Source organism: Macaca fascicularis, chromosome 12 (assembly GCF_037993035.2).
Source record: "Macaca fascicularis isolate 582-1 chromosome 12, T2T-MFA8v1.1".
Lineage (NCBI taxonomy): Eukaryota > Metazoa > Chordata > Mammalia > Primates > Cercopithecidae > Macaca > Macaca fascicularis.
In genome coordinates, this window is record NC_088386.1 from 81923804 (window position 1) to 81948352 (window position 24549).

Here is a 24549-nt window from a genome sequence, read left to right on the forward strand (position 1 = left end):
GGTCCTCATGGAGAACCTCTGCTAGAGCAGTGTGGAAGGGAAATGTGGGGTTGCAGCCCACACACAGAGTCTCTACTGGAGCACCACCTAGTGGAGCTATGAGAAAAGGGCCACCGTCCTCCAGACCCCAGAATGGTAGATCCACCAAAAGCTTGCACCCTGCACCTGGAAAAGCCACAGACACTGAAGCCAGCCCATGATAGCAGCCAGGATGGAGGCTATACCCTACAAAGCCACAGGAGCAGAGCTGCCCAAAACCATGGGAACCCATCTCTTGCATCAGTGTGACCCAGATGCAAGACACAGAGGTCATTTTGGAGCCTTAAGATTTGACTGCCCTGTTGGATTTTGGACTTGCATGGGGCCCTTGGTTTGGGCCAATTTCCTCCATTTGGAACAGCTGTATTTACCCAATGCCTGTACCCTCACTATATCTAGGAAGTAACTAACTTGCTTTTGTTTTACAGGCTCATAGGCAGAAGGAACTTGCCTTGTCTCAGATGAGACCTTGGATTGTGGACTTTGGAGTTAATGCTGAAATGAGTTAAGACTTTGGGAGACTGTTGGGAAGGCATGAGTGGTTTTGAAATGTGAAGACATGAGATTTGGGAGGGCCCAGGGCCGGAATGATATGGTTTGGCTGTGTTCTCACCCAAATCTCATCTTCAATTGTAACTCCCACAATTCCCACGTGTCGTGGGAGGAACCTGGTGAAAGGTGATTGAATTACGGGGGTGGATCTTTCCTGTGCTGTTTGTCATACTGAATGAGTTTCATGAGATCGGATGGTTCTAAAAATAAGAGTTTCCCTGCACAAACTCTCTTTTTGCCTGCTGCCATCCACATAAGATGTGATTTGCTCCTCCTTGTCTTCCACCATGATTGTGAGGCCTCCCTAGCCATGTGGAATTGTAAGTCCATTAAACCTCTTTTTCTTCCCAGTCTGAGGTATGCCTTTATCAGCAGAGGACTGATAAAACAGACTAATAGAACTTGTATGAATTCATACTGATGAAATAAACAGAAAAATATATTTTATATGCAAGGATCTTTATTGTAGCAGTATTTATAATCATTAAAAGCCGGCAAGATATTTGAATGGTCAAAACAAGGGAATATTATGTAGCAATTAGAGGCATTTTTCTATAATCATTTAAGGATATGAGTGGGAAGGGGAGGAATCAAAAACTGTATATACAACGTAATCCCACTGATGCTTAAAGTGAAAATATTTTTGCTGGTGTGAATGGAAAAAAAGAAAAAAAAATTTACAGAAAAATGGGAGCAGTAGTTATCTCCAGATGATGAAACTGATAAGTTTATGTTTCTTTATACTTTCCTATAAATTATAAAATTTCTATGATTAGCATGAATTATTTTTATAATCTAAAAGATATATTTTGAAAGTCCATGGCTTGTGTCTCATCTTTGAAACCCATTAATTTAAATACATTCATTTACTGTTTCATGATGATCATCTACTAGAAGATAAAGTTATTCATGACCATATGCAAATTTTTTAAAAATCTTGAATTTCTAAATAAATGCTGCTTTTTAAAAATTAAACTGTTTAATTTTGGGTATTTCATGGGATAAATAGCCACTATTTAAAACGTATATTCCTGGAGCCTAGAGAAATAGTCAGAGCAAATAAACTAAATGTCTGAATTATGACCAAATCCATCTTTCTTGGTCCATAACTTCTACTGAATCTTCTGAAAATTTCCAGTCTGTGTTTAAAACTACAATGTGCCTTGGTCTGCGGGACAAATCCAGGGAAGTACTACAGGGCTTCAGAGATGCAATGTGGTTCTTGTCACAGAAATACGATCACTGATGTGTTGAGGTTGGACACTCAGTTATACTTGTTTTATTTCACAAAACCCCTTAAAGCTTAAGTTAAAGGAAGTCAACATATCTTTTATTTACTTATTTTCATTTCATACTTCCTTTCAAAGATTTTTTATTTTTCAAAGTCAACGTATTTTGTTTAAACAATGTTTTAAAATTGTTGCAATGCAACTTGATATAGGAACACTCAAGAGGGCACTCATATTTTCAATATAGCTCAGTTAGGAACAAAGGTTTTACAAATAGAAGGCACTTGGTGACCTGCTAGTTTAATCCCATCATTTTTCAAATGAAACTGAGGTTCATAGGGTTAAGAAACTTGTCAAAGTTCAAATCCAATTATGACAGAGCTACTATGTATCTAATTCCAGTATTTTTTTTAACAACCAATACTGCTCAAATACCTGAGATCAGATGGTCAAGTCTGCAATTTTCTGATACTTGGGAAGAAAAAAAAAAAAAAAAAACAGAGGTCACATGAAGAAAGCAGCTGCAAATTGCATTATCAGTGATTATCTCTACTTTGGGGGGGAAAAAACATGTTTTTATTTTTCCTAAATGGTAAAAATGTTGTATTTGCATGAAGTTTGTTTACATTCATCATTAACTTTTCTTCTAAAATTTTGTGAGTGAATACAGTGGGCATTTTTTCCTTCTTTTAATGAGGCAAGGTGCAAGTATTACCTATAGCTAATTAATCTTAACAAACAAGCCAGTATTTCAACTTGGATTTTGATGTGTGAAAAATAGCACTTTTAGGACCTGATCCTGGCAGATCTGACTTAACAACCTGTAATTTAAAAAATAGCAAACTGGGAGTCACTCACCTCATGGCCTCACTATATGAGAAGACAGAATTTCAGTACCAAAGCAAAGCAAAACAATTTTTTCTACTGCTTATTAATGGTAAATTGAAGACACAACAATTTATAGAGATTTATTAGTGAAGAGGTAGATACTGATTTAAAGAGACTTCTGTGCTGCTCTAAAGCATGCCTTCAATGGTGAATACAGAACTAGAGGTAACCATTACACATACTATTGCATACCAAAAAATTACTGGTAAATCATGAGTCAGAATTATCAAAATTTTAAATTGTAATAACTTCTAGTATGTTTATCTATGATTTATTTATATTCTGCCATGTTCCTATTATAAACTAAGGATGGTTTACAAAAATAAATATTAAAAAATATAGCAAGATAGCAGAAATTAAAAGTTTTTAAGAAAAATAAGGCAAAAATAAAATTAGTTCAGGAAAACATGAAGGAACTACGTATGTGGGAGGTGGGGAGAAGGAGGAATAGTGTAAGTATACTAACATTCTTATTCATAGTTAAAAATCTGTAACCGTATTTAAAAAAAAACATGTAGTTAAGAAATTCAGTGACATCACTCTCTTAAATTTTTAGATGTTTTTTAATCTTAGAGAAATATTCTAGGGATTTATATTGCTTTGTGATTAAAAAAAAGAAACAAATATTTAGGCCAGGCACAATGGCTCACATCTGTAGTCACAACAATTTAGGAGACAAAGGCAGGAGAATTGTTTGAAGCCAAGAGTTCAAGACAATTCTAGGTAACAAAACTAGACTCCGTTTCTACAAAAAAATATAAAAATTAGTCAAGTGTGGTTGTGCACACTTGTAGTCCTAGCTAGTTAAAGATAAGGTTGGAGGATCACTTGAGGTAAAGAGTTCAAGTAAGAAGCAGGCCACGACTGCACCAGTGTACTACAGCCTGGTCGACAGAGCAAAACCATTTCAAAAAAAAAAAAAAATCAGCCTGAAATTAAGAAATTACTTTATTTTCTGGTGGGTTTTTGTTGTTGTTGTTGCTTGTTTGTTTGTCTTTGAGACAGAGTCTTGCTCTATCACGTAGGCTGGAGTGCAGTGGCATGATCTCCGCTCACTGCAACCTTTGCCTCCTAGGGTCAAGCAATTCTCCTGCCTCAGACTCCTGAGTAGCTGGGATTACAGGCACCCACCATTATGCCCGGCTAATTTTTGTATTTTTAGTAGACAGATGGGATTCACCATGTTGGCCAGGCTGGTCTTAAACTCCTGACCTCAGGTGATCCACCTGCCTCAGTCTCCCAAAGTGCTGGGATTATAGGTGTAAGCCACCGCACCAGACCTGGTTTTTTTTTTTTTTTAATGCATGTTAAATGTTATATTTTAATTAAAAATTACATGTAGCATTATTATCATACCTGCTCCCAAATTATTGTTACCTACCTACTGTCTCTCTGTATATATATACAAAGAGACACAATACATTCTATTTAACAAATATTTACAACGATTATTTCTGTTATGTAGACTTTGGCTTATTTTTTACTTTCTTCTTAGTAACTTGCCATATTTATTTTATGTAAATAATAAATACATTAATCTTTTCAATAAAACCTAAGAGCTGTGATTTTTAAAATATTTTAATGCAGGTATTGGGCATTTGAATGAGTTTGTGTGCAGTGTAATTTAATTTGTTAGTAACCTTGCTCCCAAATTATACTCTATATTGGAACAATCAAGAGCTCAGGTGTAATTACAATCACATCCGGCTCCAAATCCCAGCCTAGTTTGATGAATAGGACCACTACCACAACCACCACCACCACCACCACCACCACCACACACACACACACACACCCTCCTTCCCATTTGGGACTGATATTCACTCAGTGATTTCTGCAGCCAGAGAAGAAAAAAGCTATTGCTCCTTCATTTCTGGGAGGTCTTACATTATTGTTATTTCTCACTGTTATGTTTCTGCTACAACCAATGAAAGGAGAATTCTCTCACTTCTTTCAAAAAAGTCTTCAATAATCCAACTACCAAGGATTTAGAAGTTTGCATCATTTTTTCAGGGCCCTTTTGGTAAGGAAACCATTGAAGTTCCCAAGGTCGGCACTATAGGGCCATTTAAATCAAGATACAGTTAGAATAGAGGACCTACTAAGAAGCATTAAATTTTCAAGGCCACCCTTACCAGCCTTGAACTATCATTCTGAGACACATTTAATGTACCTTTCCTTCTGCTCCAGGAAGAGATACCAAGTCTAGGTTTGAATCCTACTCCTGACATTTACTGAGTATGTGACTTGGGCACATGGCTTAACTTCAATGCATCTTATTTCCTCACCTGTAAAATGAAAATATGTTCTGGAATTGTGAGGATTAAATGAGATAACTGAAAAATGAGTAGCACAATATCTTACCCCTAACAAGCAGGAATTTATTCAATCTTTCCAGGCCTAATTTTCTTACCTTACCATTCTGAGTTCCTTCCTTACTTTCCTCAAATACCTTAAATACTGCCCTTGCTATTCTGTTGTTTGTTTCCTCTGTTCTACCACTTGTTTTCCTTTCTTTGCTCTCTCTCTTTGTTTATTCCACTCCCAGATCATCAGTTGGCCTTCTTGTCACACTAATTTCCTAGTGAATTCTAATCCTGAGCTCCTGAGGATCTGACCTGTTACCAACTCATTCCAACAACTTTCCCAGGAAGTATAGGAAACCCAGTAGAAATATAATACAGGAAGTCTAGCTCTGGTATTCTATGGGGCCTGAGATAAATAACTGCATTAAACACCATAAATCATAGTTATCTGCACAAAGTTAAAGGAAAAGCTGCCAATATTTTGATGCTGTTTGTTCAAGAGCTAACAAAGAAAAAATAAAATCTATAAAATATTTGATATAAAATTAATATCAAATCTGAGCTAGTTAACATGGAAAATTAACAATATAATTAATACACATATGCAAATAATTAATGACTGATTAATGTGTTTAAAATTAATGTGATGTCTGCAGTCCTAGCTATTCAGGAGGTTGAGGTAGGAGGACCACTTAAGCTCAGGAGTCAAGTCTGCATTGAGCTATGATTGAGCCACTGAGCCCCAGCCTGGGTGACACAGCAAGATCCTGTCTCTAAATATATACATTTTAAAATTAAAAAAAGGAGGAAAAGGTAAAAAAAAATTTAATATAATGCCAGTCTTGATTCCTCATGGTTCACAAGGTATCATCTTCTGCTGCAATTTAAAACAATTGAAAGAAATTTTAGTTACAATGTCTGACCTCTATCCTGGCTCTAACACTAGCTCTTCTTTGTCAGCTGAAATTAGTACTTTAATGTCTTTGGTCTTCAATTCCCTCATTTATAAAAGGAGGAGATTGAGTTTACAATCCAAATAGACCTTTATGCCCATGAATTCAATAGAATCATTCGTTCTTGCTTCCTATTTGTAAGAATAAAATAATGACAGTGTGCACTACACAGCATTTCATTAAAGAATCATTGATCCACATGGCCCTTGCTTGTAATTATTGGGCATGTAATGAGAGTCTAGCGTCTCTTCTTTTTTCAAAGTATCCACATGATAGCACAAAACATCAACATCAATTACTCTCTGGGAACTCTACCTGCCTTCTTAGTGCTCATTATCCACACCCAAATGAAAATCAGTGATATCTGTGAGTAAACATCTGTTTGGTTTATTGCTAATTTCTATCAAAATAGATACAATATATATTAAAAAGAGGTAAAGTAGATAGCTATTTGATATTCCACCTTCTTTCAGAAATTATTCATGCCAATTAACTAGAATGCTGAGGTGTTCCATTTATTTTAAAACACCCATTTTCTAGCCCAGTAGGCTTAGAATGTCAGGAAACACGTTTGTATTTTACTAAGCTCAAGTCAAATTATACTTTTTCCAATCTCTCTAAGAAATGTTATTTAAAGTAACCATTTGTTCACTTGTTCAGAGCTTAATTATTATCTATGACTGTGTTAAGAGTTAATAATACCTAGATGATAAAGACAAATTGTCTGCCCTCTGGAAGCACACGGTTCAGTAAAAGAAGCATATATGTATGCAAATCCTGATAATTCAATTTGATAATAGATACGTGAACAAAGCAGAATGAGAAGTGTCTGAGTGTCTAGGAATTATTCACAAAGAACTGGCTAGCACAGTGCCTGGCACATTAAGTTGGGGTTTAATAAGAATCTGCTGAATGTTAAATAATTGACTTTTCAGCTGACAGTTTAAAAGATGTATAGAGATTAAAGACAAGATGGGGAAGAACACGATAAATAGAGAAAACCATTTCTGCAAAAAAGGCTTTAATGTTGCACTCTGATATATGCAGTAGTTTAGTGAGACCAATGAGGCCGAAGCCTCAGGCAAGTCTTGACTCCTAGAGGCCTTGTACATCAAGTGAGGATTTTGAGTTTTACCCTGAGATATATGGGTATCATATTTGTATTTTAGAAAAATGACTCTGGAAGAATTTGCAGAAGGAAAAGATGGAATCATTGTGAACATGTCAGAAGGATACAACAATAATCTATGGAAAGAAAGCCTGAACTATGGCCATTTCAGAAAGAAGTGAGGCATATTGGAAACAATTTAGGAGGTAACAATTTTTCTGTAACAGAATATAAGACAGAGGAAAGTGTCTAGACACATTCTTAGGATACTGTCATGAAAAGTCAGTTGATAGTGACACTGTTTGCTGAAAATTTAAGAGGAAATTGCACAAGAAAGTGGCTGTAGAGTATTTGTGTCCCCCCAAATTCATATGTTAAAATCTAATTCCCAATGTCTTGGTATTTGGAGGTGTGGCCCTTTAGGAAGTGATTAGGTCATGAGGATGGAGCCCTCATGAAAGAGATTAGTGCCCTAATAAAAGAGAACTCAGGGAAATTTCCTGCCCCTTCTGACATGTGAGGACAATGAGAAGACAGCCCTCCATCTATGAACCAGGAAGCAGGCCCTCACCAGACACTGAATCTGTAGGCACCTTGATCTTGGATTTCCCAACCTCCAAAACTCTGACAAAAGAAATTAGTATTTATAAGCTGTCCTGTTTCTAATATTTTGTTGTAGCAGCTTAGGACTAGGACAAAAAGGAAACAAACTAAGATGATATGTTGAGTCTTAAATATTTGTGTAGTATCTAGGAGTATACATTTAGCTGGCCATAGGAAAAACTGATATGAGACAGATTCTATTAAATCTAAAAACTTGAAACCATCCTTTTTTCATATAGTGTTTGAAATTGTGGTTATTAGAGAGATTACCTAAGAAGAGTACAAAGGAAAAAGGGCAGAGAATAGGACTCTAGAAAAAGTCAATTTATAAGAAAACGAAATGCCAATGAAACAAAAAAGTATGCAGAGGGAAAGAGGGGTGTGAGAAGAACCAGAAAAGTAGATGTTATTGAAGAGGAGAGACGGAGGTGAGTTTAAAGAAAGAAATTATCAATAATGCCATTCTGCAAAAGGTCAATTATAATGAGGAGGAAAGCCAGTATTATTTATTGATTGCCCATATAAGCAAGTCAATAAGCTTGATTCTTTACATAATTTATCTCACTGACAATCTTAAAAACCTTGAGTTATGTATTCCTTCACTCATCTTGCACCAGGAAATGTGGCCTCCAAGAATTGTGACTTTCATAATATGCACAAGAAAGAGAAATCAAACACAAGTCAACTGGTCCTAAGGCCCTTGTTCTTACAAAAATAACATAAAAAATAAAACACTAAGCTTCCCAGAAAGTTAAAATTTTTATTCACTAGTCAAAAATTCTAAATGAGGATGATAAGCTTTCTGGCTTGGACAGTATAAGGCTAGAAACCAATGATGACTGTGTTTGTTTGCCATGAACAAGAATTTAGATATGCACAAAGAGCAATAATTTGTCTCTGATTGGCCCCACAGTTCTAGGCTTCACATGGGAAATGGGAGGGTCAGGTCTGGGCAAATTACAGCCATTTCTACAACAATGTCATGGTACCTTCTTCACATACAGACTACTACCACAAGGAAACCAGTTATTCACCTCCTTCCTCCCCAGCAACGAATGAATTTTGTGCACCACTGTCAGATTATATTTTCTAAAATTTGTGCCCCTTCATTTTTCAGGCAACTAAAAAACAATGTTATGGTTGTTCACTATCTCTGGAAGGTCACATTTCAGAGCTAGGTATTCAAGTCCATTCACAATATTTTCTCAGGTTTATCTTCACCTTTATCATACCCACAGATATTCAGTGAAATTGAACTTGTCTCAGATTTATGCAGACATTCTGAGTTTTCACCTCAGTGCTCACTCAGTTTCCCTGTAGCTTCCTACCTAACTCCTATGAGTGCTTCAATGGCCTCCTAAATAACACTTCCTCCTTAAAACTGTTTTTATTTATTCAAAACTGCTACCTATTAACAAAAATAATTTGCATGATCATTATCCAGGTAACATTAACTAAGCGCTTGAGGTAAATATAATTAATTAGTTACAATCATAATCATTGCCTTAATTGCTATATACATATGTATATATTATGGTTTCTTACAGGAAAACACAATGAAAATATTGTATCTTAAATGCCCACTGTTCACATTCCAAACTATATTTCTACTCTAGTATTAAGTGTATTATCTCTAATTAAAATTCACACTGATAACTTATTTTTGGATTATTAATATCTTCTTGAATATTTGATTAATGACTCTATACAAGCATGCTTTCTACATAGCTCTCAGCATTTGGCAGAAGTAAAAGATTCCTACTAACAACTGTTTTCTATTTAAACATTAAAGTTCTAAGAAATGTTTCAAAGGAGTTTCTATTTCTATAAAATTTATTCTGACCCTGGAAAAATTTCCAGCTATACAAAAAACATAATCTTTATGATAGCTTACTTTCTTCATCTTAAGGAAAGTTTGGAGGAGGAGCAGAGTTGCAACAGGCTGCTTACAGGCTATCCAAGTGAAAGGGTTGATATGAAAGTTGGAGATATAAGTGCAGAACCTGGAAGTGAACGTGAATCGAGATTTAACCAGATGAATCACTCATACTGAAGGATCACTGAAGCCATAAGTCAGTAGGACAATTAGTATGGAAGTATAAATGCTGAAGGAAAACAAAAATTGTCAATACCTGTGGGAGGAAAGAAGAGAGATGACCCATAGAATAACATGATAAAAAGGAGAAACAATGTAATAGAAGGTCATGGCTGACAAGGGAGGAGTCTCGACTGTAATTAATAACTATTTTCCCCATTATCTGCAGCTTTGCTTTCTGCATTTTCATTACCCACTGCCAACCACAGTTTAGTACAATAAGTAAGTATAGCACAATAAGATATTTGGGGGGAGAGAGACTATAATCACATAACTTTTATTACAGTATATTGTTATTATATTTTGATTTTATTATTACTTATTGTGGTTAATCTTTTGTTGTGTCTAATTTAAAAATTAAACTTTATCATAGGTATGATGTATAAAAAATAGTATAGATAAAGTTCACTTCTTTTTGTGGTTTCAGGCATACAATGAATGTCCTGAACACATCCCTTATAAGTAAGGAGGACTTTAGAGAGTGTAGAGAATAAAGTCTCATCCCTTATAAGTATTTCAAGGACTTTAGAGAGTGTAGAGAATAAAGTCTCATTGTGCAGTCATCAGTGACAGTGGAGAGGGTTTACAGGAGCAGTGGAAGTGGAATCTAGAGCAGCGTAGAGGTAAAGCTGAGTGAGTGGACTACAGGTTACTGTTTGAGGAAGATAAGTTGCAAAAAATCTTTTTTAAAAACATAGCTCAAAGGTAATCTAAAGATAGTTTGGGGGCTTTGTTGTTTTGGTGTTTTATTTGCTAAATTATGTTTTTGTTTCATTGCTGTTGTTGTTGGGTTGTTGCATATTCCATTTTTGTTTTGATTAAGCTCTATTTATCTCTTTAAATTCCTTTTATTTTCTTCTTAACTTGCAGTTGTCCCCACCACTTTCATATCTATAACATCTCCAAGACTCTTCTTGTTAAGGTTGCTATAATTTCCATGCTATCAAATATCAGAAATCACTTCTCTGTCCCTACCATATTTGAAATTTAAACTGCATTTAAAAGAATTGATTATATCTGCCTTCTTGAAATGCTTTCTTTTCTTGGCTTCTATGACTCAACTTTTTCCTGCTTTCCTTCTACCTTCCTCAATATACTTCTTTCTTGTCTCTTCCTCCTAGGCTTAACCTCCAACTGTTCATAGTACTCCAGATTTGATCATAAATCATCTCATCTCTGTGTTTTCCTTATCTCTGGGAAATCCTGGCTTTAATACCTTTTTTTGGTCAATAACTCTCAAATCTGTATTTGTTCTGGACTACTCTCTTGAATGTCAGATTCATATTCAACTGCCTAGTTAACATCTCCATTGCCTATTTAAAAGAAATCTTATTCAAGATATGGCAGCTCCACCAGGTGATGTGTTCCCTGGGGAGCCACTGGGTCCCCCAACACCCCCACTGGGGCTCCGAAGCTAGCTAGGCTTTGCTTCCTCAGGAAGCTCCAGGTTCTCTGAGACCTTATAATAGTTCCTTGATGGAAAAGTTGAAGTCATATTTTCAGGCTTGCTTTGCTTCTCTGGTGAGTCAGAACTATGTCAATGGCACCAATCAGGAAGAAATTCAAACTGGTGTTGATCAGTGTATACAGAAGTTTCTGGATATTGCAAGACAGACAGAATGTTTTTTCCTTCAAAAAGATTGTAATTATCTCTCCAGAAACCAGACAATGCTATCAAAGAGGATTTCTTAGAACTAAGGAATGAATTATAGTGGAAAGACATGCTGGTCCAGAACTTGACATAGTTGAGGCATTCGTGGAGGTGCTGGAGGACATCAATGTGCAGCACAAAAAGCCAGCTGACATCCCTCAGGGTTCGTTGGCCTATCTTGAGTAGGCATCTGCCAATATACTTGCACCTCTGAAGCCAATCTGAGCAAAAGGACAAAGACTGTCAGCATGAGAGTGGCTGGTATCTGAGACAACTCTATGAAGACACTTTTTGCCACACATCCCTTCTTGTGGACTTGACATTTTGGAAGAACTCTGCCAGAAAATGAGTTGATTTTAGTTTTACGCTCCCATCTAAAATTTTTTCACTATTTTTATAGCTGTTAATTTCTTGGGTACCTTATAAAAATGTCTCTGGCTTGGGCAAACCAAGTAAATTTTTTTATCTTTAGCAAAGTTTTAGAGTATTAGTGTGATGTCATTTATAGATTATTTTTTATAACTTTTCCATGTTTTAAAAAAACTTTTTTATAACTTTTCATCTTTTTTATATGTTCTCGATTGTTACATTAGTCTGATCTCATGTAAAAATTATAATAGCCTGAGAATCAGGGGATGAGGATTTTGGTTGTAGGACTTTTATGATAATTACCCCATTCAGTGGTAGTGTAGAAAAATATGACAGTTTCCTCTGTTTCAAGACTTCAAACTACCCCAAGAAGAATTTAATGCAACAACATTTGTAATGCTTACATGGAAAATAAACAATATGCTCCTGAATGACTTTCAGGAAAACAATAAAATTAAAGCAAAAATAAAAAAAATTATTTGAGATAAAACCGGAACACAAAATATCAACATCCCTTGGATGCAGCAAAAACATGGTTAAGAGTAAAGTTTATAGTGCTAAACACCTACATCAAGAAGTTAGGAAGATCTCAAATTAACTATCTAGCATCATGACTAGAGGAACTGGAAAAACAAGAACAAACTGCCCCCCAAAGCTAGCAGCAGAAGAAAAATAACTAAATTCAGCCCAGGACAGAATGAAATTGGGGCCCAAAAATCCATACTAATAATCGATAAAGCCAAAGGTTGGCTATTTGAAAGAATAAACAAGATCAATAGGCTGGAGCTAGATTAATGAAGAAAAAAAGGAGAAGATCCAAATAAGCACAATCAGAAAAAAAGGTGACATTACCACCAATACCACAGAAATACAAAAGATCCTCAGAGACTATTATGAACATCTCTATATACACACACTAGAAAATCTAGAAGAAATGGTTAAATTTCAGGAAACACAAAACCTCCCAAGATTGAATCAGGAAGAAACTGAAACTGAACAGACTAATAATGAGTTTCAAAATTGAATCTGTTATGTAAAACCTACCAACCAAAAAAAGCCCTGAACATGATAGACTCACAGCTGAATTCCACCAGATGCACAAAGAAATGTAGGTATCAATCCTACTGCAATTATTACAAAAAATTGAGGAGGAGGGACTCCTCTCCAACTCATTCTACAAAGCCAGCATTATCCTGATACCAAAACCTGACAAAGACAGAACGAAAGAAAGAAAGAAAGAAAGAAAGAAAGAAAGAAAGAAAGAAAGAAAGAAAGAAAGAAAGAAAGAAAGAAAAGAAAAGAAAAGAAAAGAAAACTACAGGCCTACATCACTGATAAACATAGATGCAAAAATCCTCAATGAAATTTGAGCCAACCAAATCCAGCAGCACATCAAAAAGTTAATCTACCACAATAAAGTAGGCTTTATTCCTAGGATGCAAGATTGGTTCCACATATGGAAATCAACAAATATAATTCATTACATAAACAGAAAAAAAATTCATATAATCATCTAAAAACATGCAGAAAAAGCTTTCGATGCAATCTAACATCTCTTTATATGAAAACCCTTGACAAACTAGGCATCAAAGGAATATATCTGAAAATAATAAGAGCCATCTACGACAAACCCACAGCCAACATCGTATTGAATAGGTGAAAGCTGGAAGCATTCCCCTTAAGAACTGGAACAAGACAAGGATGCTCACTCTCACCACTCCTATTCAGTACAGTACTGGAAGTCTGAACCAAAACAGTCGTCAAGAGAAAGTATTTCTCTTTGTGAACAATATGATTGTATACCTAGAAAACCCTAAAAATTCTGAGGAAAGGCTCCTAGAACTGAGAAATGACTTAAGCAAAGTTTCAGGACACAAAAATAATGTACAAAAATCAGTAGCATTTCTACATAAGAATAATGTCCAAACTAAGAGTCAAATCAATAACATAATTCTATTTAAAATAGCCACAAAAACAATAGCTAGGAACTGATCTAACTACGGTGATGAAAGAACTCTACAAGGAGAATTACAGAACACTGCTGAAAAAAAAATTAAAAAACATAGCTGACACAAACAAATGGAAAAACATACCATGCTTGTGGATTGAAAGAACCAATATTATTAAAATGGCCATACTCCCAAAAGCAATCTACAGATTCAATGCTATTCTCATCAAACTACCAATGTCATTTTTCACAGAATTAGAAACAACTATTCTAAAATTCATATAGAACCAAAAAAAGAGCACAAATGGCCAAAACAATCCTAAGCAAAAAGAACAAAGTGAGAGGTATCACTTTACTCAATTTCAAATTATACTACAAGGCTACAGTAACCAAAATGGCTTAGCAAAGCCATTGGTAAAGGTACAAAAACAGACACATGGGTCAATGGAACAGAATAGAGAACCCAGAAGTAAAACCACACACTAACAACCAGTTGATCCTTGACAGTCAACAAAAATAAGCAATGAGAAAAGGACTCCTTATTCAATAAATGGTGCTGGGATAACTGGTTAGCCATATTCAGAAGAATGAAACTGGACCTCTACCCTTCACTATATACAAAAATTAACTGAAGATGGATTAAATATTTAAATCTAAGACCTACAACTTTAAAAAATCCTCAAAGAAAACCTAGGAAATACCTTCTCAACATCAGCCTTGGTAAAAATATTTATGGCTAAGTCCTCAGAAGCAACTGCAACAAAACCAAAACTTGACAAGTGAGACCTAATTAAACTAAAGAGCTTCTGCAGAGCAAAAGAAAAGGTCAACAGAGTAAACAGACAACCTACAGTATGGGAGAAAATGTTTGCAAACTATGCATCTGACAAATTTCTAATATCCAGAATCTACAATGAATTTAAGCAACTCAACAAGTCAAAAACTAATACCCCCATTAAAAAGTGGGCAAAGAAATGAACAGACACTTTTCAAAATAAGGCATACAAGAGGCCAACAAACATATGAAAAAATGTTCATCATCACTAATCATCAGAGAAATGCAAATGAAAACCACAGTGAGATACCATCTCATACCAGTCAGCATGACTATTATTAAAAAGTCAAAAAATAACAGATGTTAGCAAGGCTGCAGAGTAAAGGTAACATTTATACATTGTTAGTGGGTGTGTCAATTAGTTTTATCGCTATAGAAAGTAGTTTGGAGATTTCGCAAAGAACTAAAAATAGAAATACCATTTGACCCACTAGTCTCATTACTTGGTATATACCCAAAGGCAAATAAATTATTCAACCAAAAAGACAGATGCAACTCGTATGTCCACTGCAGCACTATTCACCAAAGCAAAGACATGGAATCAACCTAGGTGCCCACCATCACTGGACTGGATCAAGAAAACGAGGTACTTATCCAGCATGAAATACCATACAGCCATAATTAGAATGAAAACATGTCCTTTGCAGCAACATGGATGCAGCTGGAGGCCATCATTCTAAGTGAATTAGTAGAGGAACAGAAAGCCAAAACACATGTTCTCACTTATAAGTAAGAGATAAACATTAAGTAGTCATGAACATAAGGATGGGACCAATGGACACTGGGGACTACAGGAGTGGGGAGAGAGGGTAGTTGAAAAACTACCTATTGGGTACTGTTGGGTACCTATTGGGTACTATGCTCACCACTTGGGTGATGCGTTTTCCACCTGACCCCAAACCTCAACATCATGCAATATACCCTTGTAACAAACCTGTACATGTACCCCTAAATCTAAAAGAAAACTTGAAAAAAAGTTAAATAATTATCAAATATTATATGCTCTGAGAATTCTGTCTTCCTACTCCCCCATCATACCTTTTCCCTACATTCTGCAATCCCTTACTTCACCTTTCATGTCTCTTCTAGCTCAGTAAACTATTAACCAGTTTGGCTTGCTCAAGCCAAAACCTAGGGTTACCTTTGGTTTCTCACCTTAAATCCATTATCAAGTTCTATTGACCCTGCTTTCCAAAACTTTCCCTAATTTTTCCATGTTGATGCATCTCCACTACTACCATCTCAGTCCAAGCCAACATAATTCTCACTTGGACTATGCAATAACCTTCTAATTGCCTCCTGCCTAACACTCTTGCCCCACTTCAATCCATTTTACACATGACAGATGAAAGTACCTTCTAAAACATAAATCAGATCAATCGACTGCCCTGTCCATTATACTTAAAGTGAACTCTAAAATGTTGTACTTAAATTCTTTTCTAAACAGCCCTAACCATCAAATTCTAGCCTACTCAAAAGTCTTCATCCCATGCCACCCTTCACATTGCCTAATATTCTCTAAACTCCTTCACAGTTTACTAGTATCTGCTTGGAATCCATTCTTCTCTGAAATTTGACTTGTGTAGTTTTTCTTGTTATTCAACCACATTTGATTGTCTCTACTAAAAGGTATAAAGAAAAAAAAAATTTCCCTAAACATTAGTTGTATACCAGATAGCGTGGACAAAATTGCTTTTCTCAAGTACAGAAATCACATTCAGAACACTACCTGCAAATGAGTTGCTATCTGATTAAGTTTATAATATTCCTCTTTCCTTCTTCAACCTCTGCCTCTCTTCTGCACAAGACAAACAGATAACTTTAATGGGGATGTGATATGAGTAACCATCTCTGCTTCTTGGAAGCACTTGATTGTGCTACAAACATTTGAAATCCCTCCAGGAGAGTTGCATTGTTTTGTTTACTCTTAGGGCAAGAGGAGGCAGTTACAAGGGCCTTCAATTTGACCCTCCTTGTTAACTAAATAGGTCAGGGAACCAATGTGGGTATATTCTCTAATTGCTGAGAATATCCCTTCTAGCAGTTGCCTGCTCTTTCAGAGTCAAGCAGCAGCTGCAGCTGGCAATCTAACTTGCTGCAGGATTTGTCATACCCATTCATGTGTTATGAAAACACAATATGTCATTTAGACATGATGGGTTCTAAACCATTTTGTTGTACCTGATGCCATCAACATCAGCTTCAGAATACGGATCCTCACTTATATGTAGACAAAGACAATGACTTACACAACCATTTTTCCATCTTACTGAGGTAAATTCATATGCCTCTCCAGACACTCATACAGCCTTGGGTTATGCAATGTATAGTAATTAACATTGCACCTTCTTGATTGTACTGCCTTTGTGGCTAAACCAAACCAATACAGTGATCATTCAGATCAAATTAATCAACAAATCCCAAACTGGTGTTATCTGTGCCCTTCAAGTTTTGTCTGTTTGTAGAGGAGAGTAGACCATAGATCGTCTCTCCTTTGGGAATGGGATTTTAGTCCCATCTATTGCCGTCGTAATTATTGGCAATGAAACCAAAGATCAGCAGTTCATTCTAAACTCCCTTGAGAAGGTGATAATGGATAATAGACTGACCTTAGATCACATCTTGTCCATCTCAAATGAGACCTACTGATCCTCTTAGCACTTATTAACAGTTGACTGGGTCCACAAACTTGTGGGGCATAGTTGAGGTCAATACTGCAGATTGGTCTCAAACTGCTGCTTGAAATTTTGTTGAGAGTATCCTTAATTACACGCCGTATGAAACAAATTAAATAGATTTGGATTTAGCCTCTGTTTATCAGATTAATCAGAGTGGCCAATGGAGTGCACATACATGTGAAAATGTGAGTTTGGCTAAGAATATTTAGGGTGAAGGGGATTTATGGAAAGGCAATTTGCCATGAACTCTGAGCAAAACTGCATGATCTTGTATTCCATGAGTAGAAGGTCCTGACTGCTCTTAACCTCCAGCATTTGACAAGATTGTGTTTTCAGTGACCAACTTTCAGGTATGAGGCAATGTTTCTGACAGTCAAAGAGTATGCATACTATATACAAAATAGGCGATTCACCAAGCTCGTTCTTCAGTTACAACACAAACCCACTGTGTGAACACCATCCACTTGGGCCCTCTGAATTATCCCTTGGGACTTGGGAAATAAGGAGAAATGATGCAAACATGATGCCCATGCTGCTTGCTATGGTGTGAATAATAAAGTTTCCTACCCTGGCCCAGAAATCTCATTTCTCTATGTCTTCTGTGAAACTGTAACAGGTATCCATAAAACTGTAACAGGCTAACTTAGTAGCTTCCAAGGGGAGGAAAATTAAATCCCAGACTTTGACAATAGTGACTGTTAGGTTCAGGTTTTAGTCAACCACCAGAGCACACTGTTAGAGCCTCTCCTATGTGCTCAAGGCAGCACATTAAATCTAGAGTCTTTATTAGAGAGAGAGAGAGAGAGAGAAAGAGAGAGAGAGAGAGCGAGAGAGAGAGAGAGAGAGAGAGAGAGAGAGAGGACAGACAGAGAGAGAAAGAGACAGATGCCTTTATCACCTTCAGGTTTCTCCTAACATAAACCAGCAAAATCTTATCATTTGGGTCAAGTTTGTTATCTTCTTCTAGGTCACATTTTGTATTTATCTTCCTGTATCTTATAGGACCTTGAGTCTAAATAAATGTCTAGAAAAAAAATGAGAGGAGGTGGGACTGAGATTTAGAATAATCAGCATTCTCTAGAAAGGTGATTACTTCAAAAGAGGTCATCATAGATTCTTCACTCAAGGGAAGCTAATCTTCTCGGGCAATGGGGAAGAACTGCTTCTGATGAAAAGAGAGACCCAATGGAATTTGGGAGCCTTTAACTCAGAACCATCCAAGAAAGTACATTCTTGAAAAATCCAGTTTCCAGCCTTGGAATGCAGTAGTGATAGTACTGAGGTGACAACAGACATCTAGCACAAATGTAATAGAAAATAATTTATTGCATCAGTTTCAATATTATGCACAATGGTAAGATGAGACATGCCTCAAATGTTGTCCCCCTCTCCAACTCATACCTAATTTGAATTTCATTTATGGGTGTAAGTAAAATTAGAAGTTTGTCTTGTGTTAAGATGGAAATTTAAAAAGTTTAATAAAATGTCTATGCTACTTTGAATGAATCAATAAGATGTTTTCTTGAGATCAAGTTTTAAAGAAGGGATAAAGAAACAGAAAATATGGAACTTTAGTTCTTGAGAGGGATCTATTGCACAAAATAAAAACAAGAGGAGATAAAAGAAAATCAAGATATTGGGGAGATGAACTACAGTTTTGCCCAAGGGTAGCCTGAATGGAGTAGAGGGAAAATTTTGTCCTACTTCCAAGGTAAAACAAATACAATAATTTAAAAGTATCCTTATTACATTGTCATAATAAACTCATAAGTTTAAAAATGGGTCATTTACAGAGAAATTAAGATTTAGTTTTATTTTATAGTTAAATTTTTAATCCTTGCAGCATAAAAATAAACAAACTTAACATGATGCTCATGATATAAAAGATAATTATGTCTCTATCAGACAAATTTGAATTCCACTTTGCTTTTCTTAATGGTTAGTAGGATTTTTTCTGTTTTATTTAGAAAAACTTTAATTGATTTTTATTGATTTTTAATGGTCCCTCCTCCTCAAAAATAAAAAGTAGTATGATGTTTCTTTCTCAGTTAACTCATTTACCAGTTATTGATTACTGGGAGTCAATAATCTGGAAAGTGATCAAGCAATTGGGAAAGCTGAATTTCTTCCTGTGTTTATTAGGAATATGAAAAAACTGCTGCTAGATTGGACTAGCACACACACACACAAATCAACAATGTTGAAATCCCTAATTCCTTTCCACTACTTATTAGAAGAGATCCCAGGATATACAAAAGAAATTGTAATCCCCAAAGAAGATATCTAGGCAAAATTGCCTGAATGATACAAAAAAGATATGTTGGTAAGGAAAAAGAGAAAAGGTTAAGATAAACACCAGAGTTTGCAGAGCAAAATGAGAAGAGCTGAGACTAGTAATCCCCTGTTGATATATGATAGGAAGCACTGGTGTACAGTGCCTTTCAAGATACTGGCACTATGAACTGAATTCATTACAGAACATTATTTACCTGTGCTCTGTCTGTGAAGGTACTATGTCAAAAATAATAATGGAGATCAAAAATTTCAATCTTACTGACAGTGCCTAGGGATGATGCCATAAGATTGTGCTGGCAACTTCATCTTAAAGTTCTGTTTTCAATTATTATAAATTTTCTAAAAAAAAAATACTTCAGTGCTGTTATTTTTCAACTGGTCTCTTGGTGATATTGTAAGAAAGATTGAGCAAAATCTATTCAACTGTTTTGTGTATTTCATCTAGTAAATTTTTATTATTTCATGATATTAATCCATAAATGTGTCACAGTATTGTTCCCTGTACTGATCAAAATACATTCCCTGGGATTTAGGATTAGATATATTTTGTAAGCACAATAAATAGTAAATTAAAGTTTTAACACAAAAAAAATGAAAAATAGAAGGGAGGGCAAGAAATATACAGTATAAAACATGATAAAGTGTATTAACCTAAGTCACACTCTTAGGTAAAACATATTTGTTATAAGTATATTTTCACCCCAATTTAATAATGTCACATCAAAAAGACCCCAAAACCTGCCTAACGAGTAAGTTTACTTGAATGATTTCTAATGTGTCCCCCAACCTTCCCTAATTGACATCTTACCTAATGTCTAAAATTTAATATTTGAAATTTTCTCTTTCGGACTAAAACAGTCAAGTTGGTTGTTGAAAATGGTACATTAAGCTTTTTCAGACCTTTCTCCTTTAATGTAGAGCATGTATATGATTCCTGAGTATGGAACAATGTGGAGACTTCTCAGAAACATAATATTAAATATAGAAAATACATGTCTCATAATGATGCCTACAAGTATGATATCATCTAAATAAAGTTTTAAAACACACAGACACACAAACTGCACATGCTGGTTACAGACATATGTAAATGTAATAGCATGTAAAATCAGGAAAAAGTATGATTTTTAAAAAGTGAATTTCTCTAAAAAGGAAAGAAAAAATACCTATAACAAAGAAATTCAAACAATATAAATAAGATAAATATATTTGAATTTAGTTACTTTTAAATATTCTCTGCTTTAAAATAACAATATATCTGTTTTAAATACTCCACAAGACTTAAGATTCTCTCTTTGCTGTTACTATCAAGGTATCTTTAGATTTACCTAGTTCTTATTATGATAATGTCAAAAATTACTCTATTTTTCAACAAATATCACTATTGTAGTCCATGATACGTCTTGTCTTTATTTCTGATATTTAAAAATTCTGAACACTGAGAATTCTGAACACTCAGTACTTGCGTGAGTGTTGAGCACAGAGAGATGCAATCACATTTCTCATCATTAGTTGACATTCTCTTCTAACGTTTTGAGGAAATTAAAGCCTATCTATAAGCACTGGCTGATGAAAGGGAATTATAGCAAGTATTAGGAGATAATTGTGTAAACCAGGAGATGCTTATTAATTATCTGATGATGATTTAATACTAACACATACTAGTCTATTTGTATTTAGAAAAAAAGCAGATATAATAAAACCAGCTGCCAACAAGAAAAAAAAATTGTTCATTATGAGTTTCAGTTACTTGTAAATGTCTATCTGGCAATCTATTAAAATTTTATATATATATATAATTATATATATATATAATTTTTTATATATATGTATATATATATAAAAAAAATAACAGAAGTATTCAAAATACTTAACCAGGATGACATGGGTTTCAGGCAATTAAAAAAGCAGATTGACCAATCAGAACAGAAACTGACTATAAACAAAAGGCAAATCACAACCTTCTCTTAAGGGACTAAGAAAAGGTAAAAATAATTATAATTTCCTTACTATATATGGTCCTGCTTTCTCATTTAATAGCAATGCTTCTCAAATTTTGATATGCATATGAATCAACTAGGAATCTTGGGAAAACGTAGATTCTGATTCATGACATCTGGAGTGGGTTATAAAACACTGTTATTCAAAGTGTGGTCTTCAGACCATTAAAACAAGTGTCATCTGGGAGTTTACTGGAAACATACAATGTCACGGCCTTTCCCAAACCTACTGAAGAATAATCTACATTTTAATAAGATCCCTGAATAATTCATATTTCAAATATTAAAAGTAACAAACACTGTTCTATCTGACATATAACCTGGTACCTATAATTGATCAAAGGCAAAAAAGGGGATGGGGAAAATGTTAGAGAATAAGAAAAACTCAAGAAATGTAAATCAAATACAACATGTGAAACTTGGTATATGAAGTTTGTTGATAGTAAAGAACTATTGTTAATTCCATTAAATTTGATAATTGCATGTAATTATGTAGAAAAAAACAGCAAAATATTAACAATTGTTCAAACTAACCAATGAGTATATGAAGGGTCATACATAAATCTCTCTATTTTGTGTATGTTTGAATTTCCTCATAATAAAAGTTAAACAGTCCCCAAAGATTATTAATTAAATATTGCAGCTTCTGTGAATCAGGAATTCTGACACACAGCAGCTTAGGGTCTCTCATGAGGTTGTAGTCAGATGTTGATGAGGACTGCAATTATGAAAGCTTGACCGGGGTAGTAGGATCCACTCATCACATGGCTATGTGACTAGAAAGTTAGTGCTGGTAAGTTGGTTCCTGTCCACTTGGGCCTCTCCAGGAACTGTTTGAATGTCCTCATGACCTGGTGGCTGGTTTTCTCCAGAGCAAGTAATCTAAGAGATCAAGGTGGGGACTTCACTGTCTTTTATGATCTAACCTTAAAAATCACATCCCATCTCTTCCATTGTATTCTATTGGTCACTTTCTTTCAGAGTGTTCCAATTACTGCAAAGGAGAATAAATTAGAGAGGAACAAGATTTGAGGCAAGGACAGCAATTTTGACAATTTTTTCTACACTTTTTTTTTTTATCTCACTCAAAGATTTTTGGCAAATTACAGAATTTAAAACTAAAAGAATACTTGCCCATCAGATTGGTGACACAGGGTAATTGCTCTAATAATCTCAAATTTTCTGTGGCTTCATACAATAAAACTTTCTTTTTTACTCAGTCAATAGCCATCCAGGTCAGCAAAAGCTGCTTTGTGACCCTCAGCTTTATAGTCTTCTCTGTTCAGCAAATAGAGAAAGGAAGACATATTTGCCTGTGGGAATTTTTAAGGGGCAGAACTGAAAGTGGTGTATGTTACTTATGCCAGATTTTATTGGCCATAATTCAGTCACATGGACACCTCTAAATGCAAAAGAGGCTGTATGACTAGGAGGAAGAAGTTCATTTGTTAAACCACTATCCAGTTTATGTCCTACGAATCTTCTAATCTGTATGTTTTAATTTATAATGGAAGGATATTGGGGTCCAGGGAGATAAAGGACACATAATGAATGTCAGTCTGGAACCAGAATTTACATAATTTGACTCCCATTTCAGTTCTCTTGTCTTTCTATCAAATGGTGACAATTTGTTCTCACTCCTATGTTCATGATTTCTTATTTGTTCTTTAATTGAATTTATTTTATGAATTTAATCCATTTGGTTACTATAACAAAACGTCATAAACTGAGTAGTTTATAAACAGCAAAAATATATTTCTCACAGTTCTGAATGTTGGCAAGTTTAAGATCAAGGGGCTAGCAGATTTGATGTCTGGCAAGGGCCCACTTCCCCATGATAGCTGTCCTCTCACACTAACTACACATAGTGGAAAGAGTGAAGGAGTCTCTCTCAAGCCTCTTTTATAAGGGCACTAGTCCCATTCATGAGAGTTCTGGCTCTATTACCTAATCACCTCCTAAAGACCCCGCCTCCTAATACATCACCTTGAGGATGAGGATTTCAACATGTGAGTTTTGGGGAATATAAACATTCAGATAATACCAAATACTAAAATGGATTCAAAGCTGAAAAATAAAAATTAAGTTGTTGACAAATTATACAACCAAACATTATTTGAAAGTCAAATTTATTAGGGTCAGATGGATACTATGTAAACTATAACTTTATAAAACTTACAAAGTGTCTTAAACTATCTCCCTTAAATAAGAAGTGATAAATGAATGGTTTTTAATGGTATGTGCAAAGACAATTCAGTCATGAAAAACTTAGCCTTTGGTATTGACTCCTATGCCACTGCTATACATTTTCTTATTTTCTCACAAACATCAGACTTTCTTAATTAAACAAATATATCATCTCTACCTTGTGCTTACAATTCAACAATTAAAACCATGGAATTAAAAGAAACAACATTTATTTTAGAGCTTGTAGAGTTGTTTATTTTGCCAAATAATTAGAGAAAAGAGGCTCCCCACAGTTCATATGCTGTTTATGAAGGTAATATTGTATAATTTATCACTAGATAAAACACGACAGGCACGTTCAAAGAAAGTAATGGCATATATAACAGCAAAACATTCTCCTTGTCACTATTTCATGGTACAGGAACATGCACTTTCTCTCACCTTAGGCTCCAGTTAACTTTACTATTAATAACTTCAGTATATACCTCACATTGTTTTTCTTTATTTTCCCAAATCACCTATACACATATAAATCTACTTCACATTTTCTTCTACTACCTTTGCTTAAAAATGTATCACTCTGTGGTTTACCATTCTTTCAACTTTTCTTTTGCAGTTTATTTCCCATTCTTAGACTTCATAACACATGGTAGATATGGTCTATGTCCTGCTTAAGAAGGTTTATTCCCTTCTTTCATATTTAAAATTTTGCCTTGTCCTCATGAAATAAATAGATTTCTACACTGAATGAAGTTAAATGCTCATAATTCAAAGGTAAATTGTCTGTGCTGGGCTACAAATTGACCACGTACA

General features: G+C 35.0%; 1 protein-coding gene across 5 annotated transcripts in view; it reads right to left on the minus strand.

The window, feature by feature from the left end:
* Positions 1-24549, minus strand: part of LOC107126927 (uncharacterized) — a 519804-nt gene that overhangs the window by 381130 nt on the left and 114125 nt on the right. For 3 of the 5 annotated variants that reach the window (XR_012421300.1, XR_012421301.1, XM_065525741.2), the window contains one exon: positions 1985-11645. The exons of the other annotated variants lie outside the window; for them this stretch is intronic. Coding sequence is in view for 1 of the 3 variants with exons in the window: in XM_065525741.2 (XP_065381813.1) it covers positions 11311-11645 (335 nt within the window). In the remaining 2 variants the exon portion in view is untranslated. Of the gene's footprint in view, positions 1-1984; positions 11646-24549 lie in introns of those variants that run through there. 5 annotated transcript variants of the gene reach the window in all.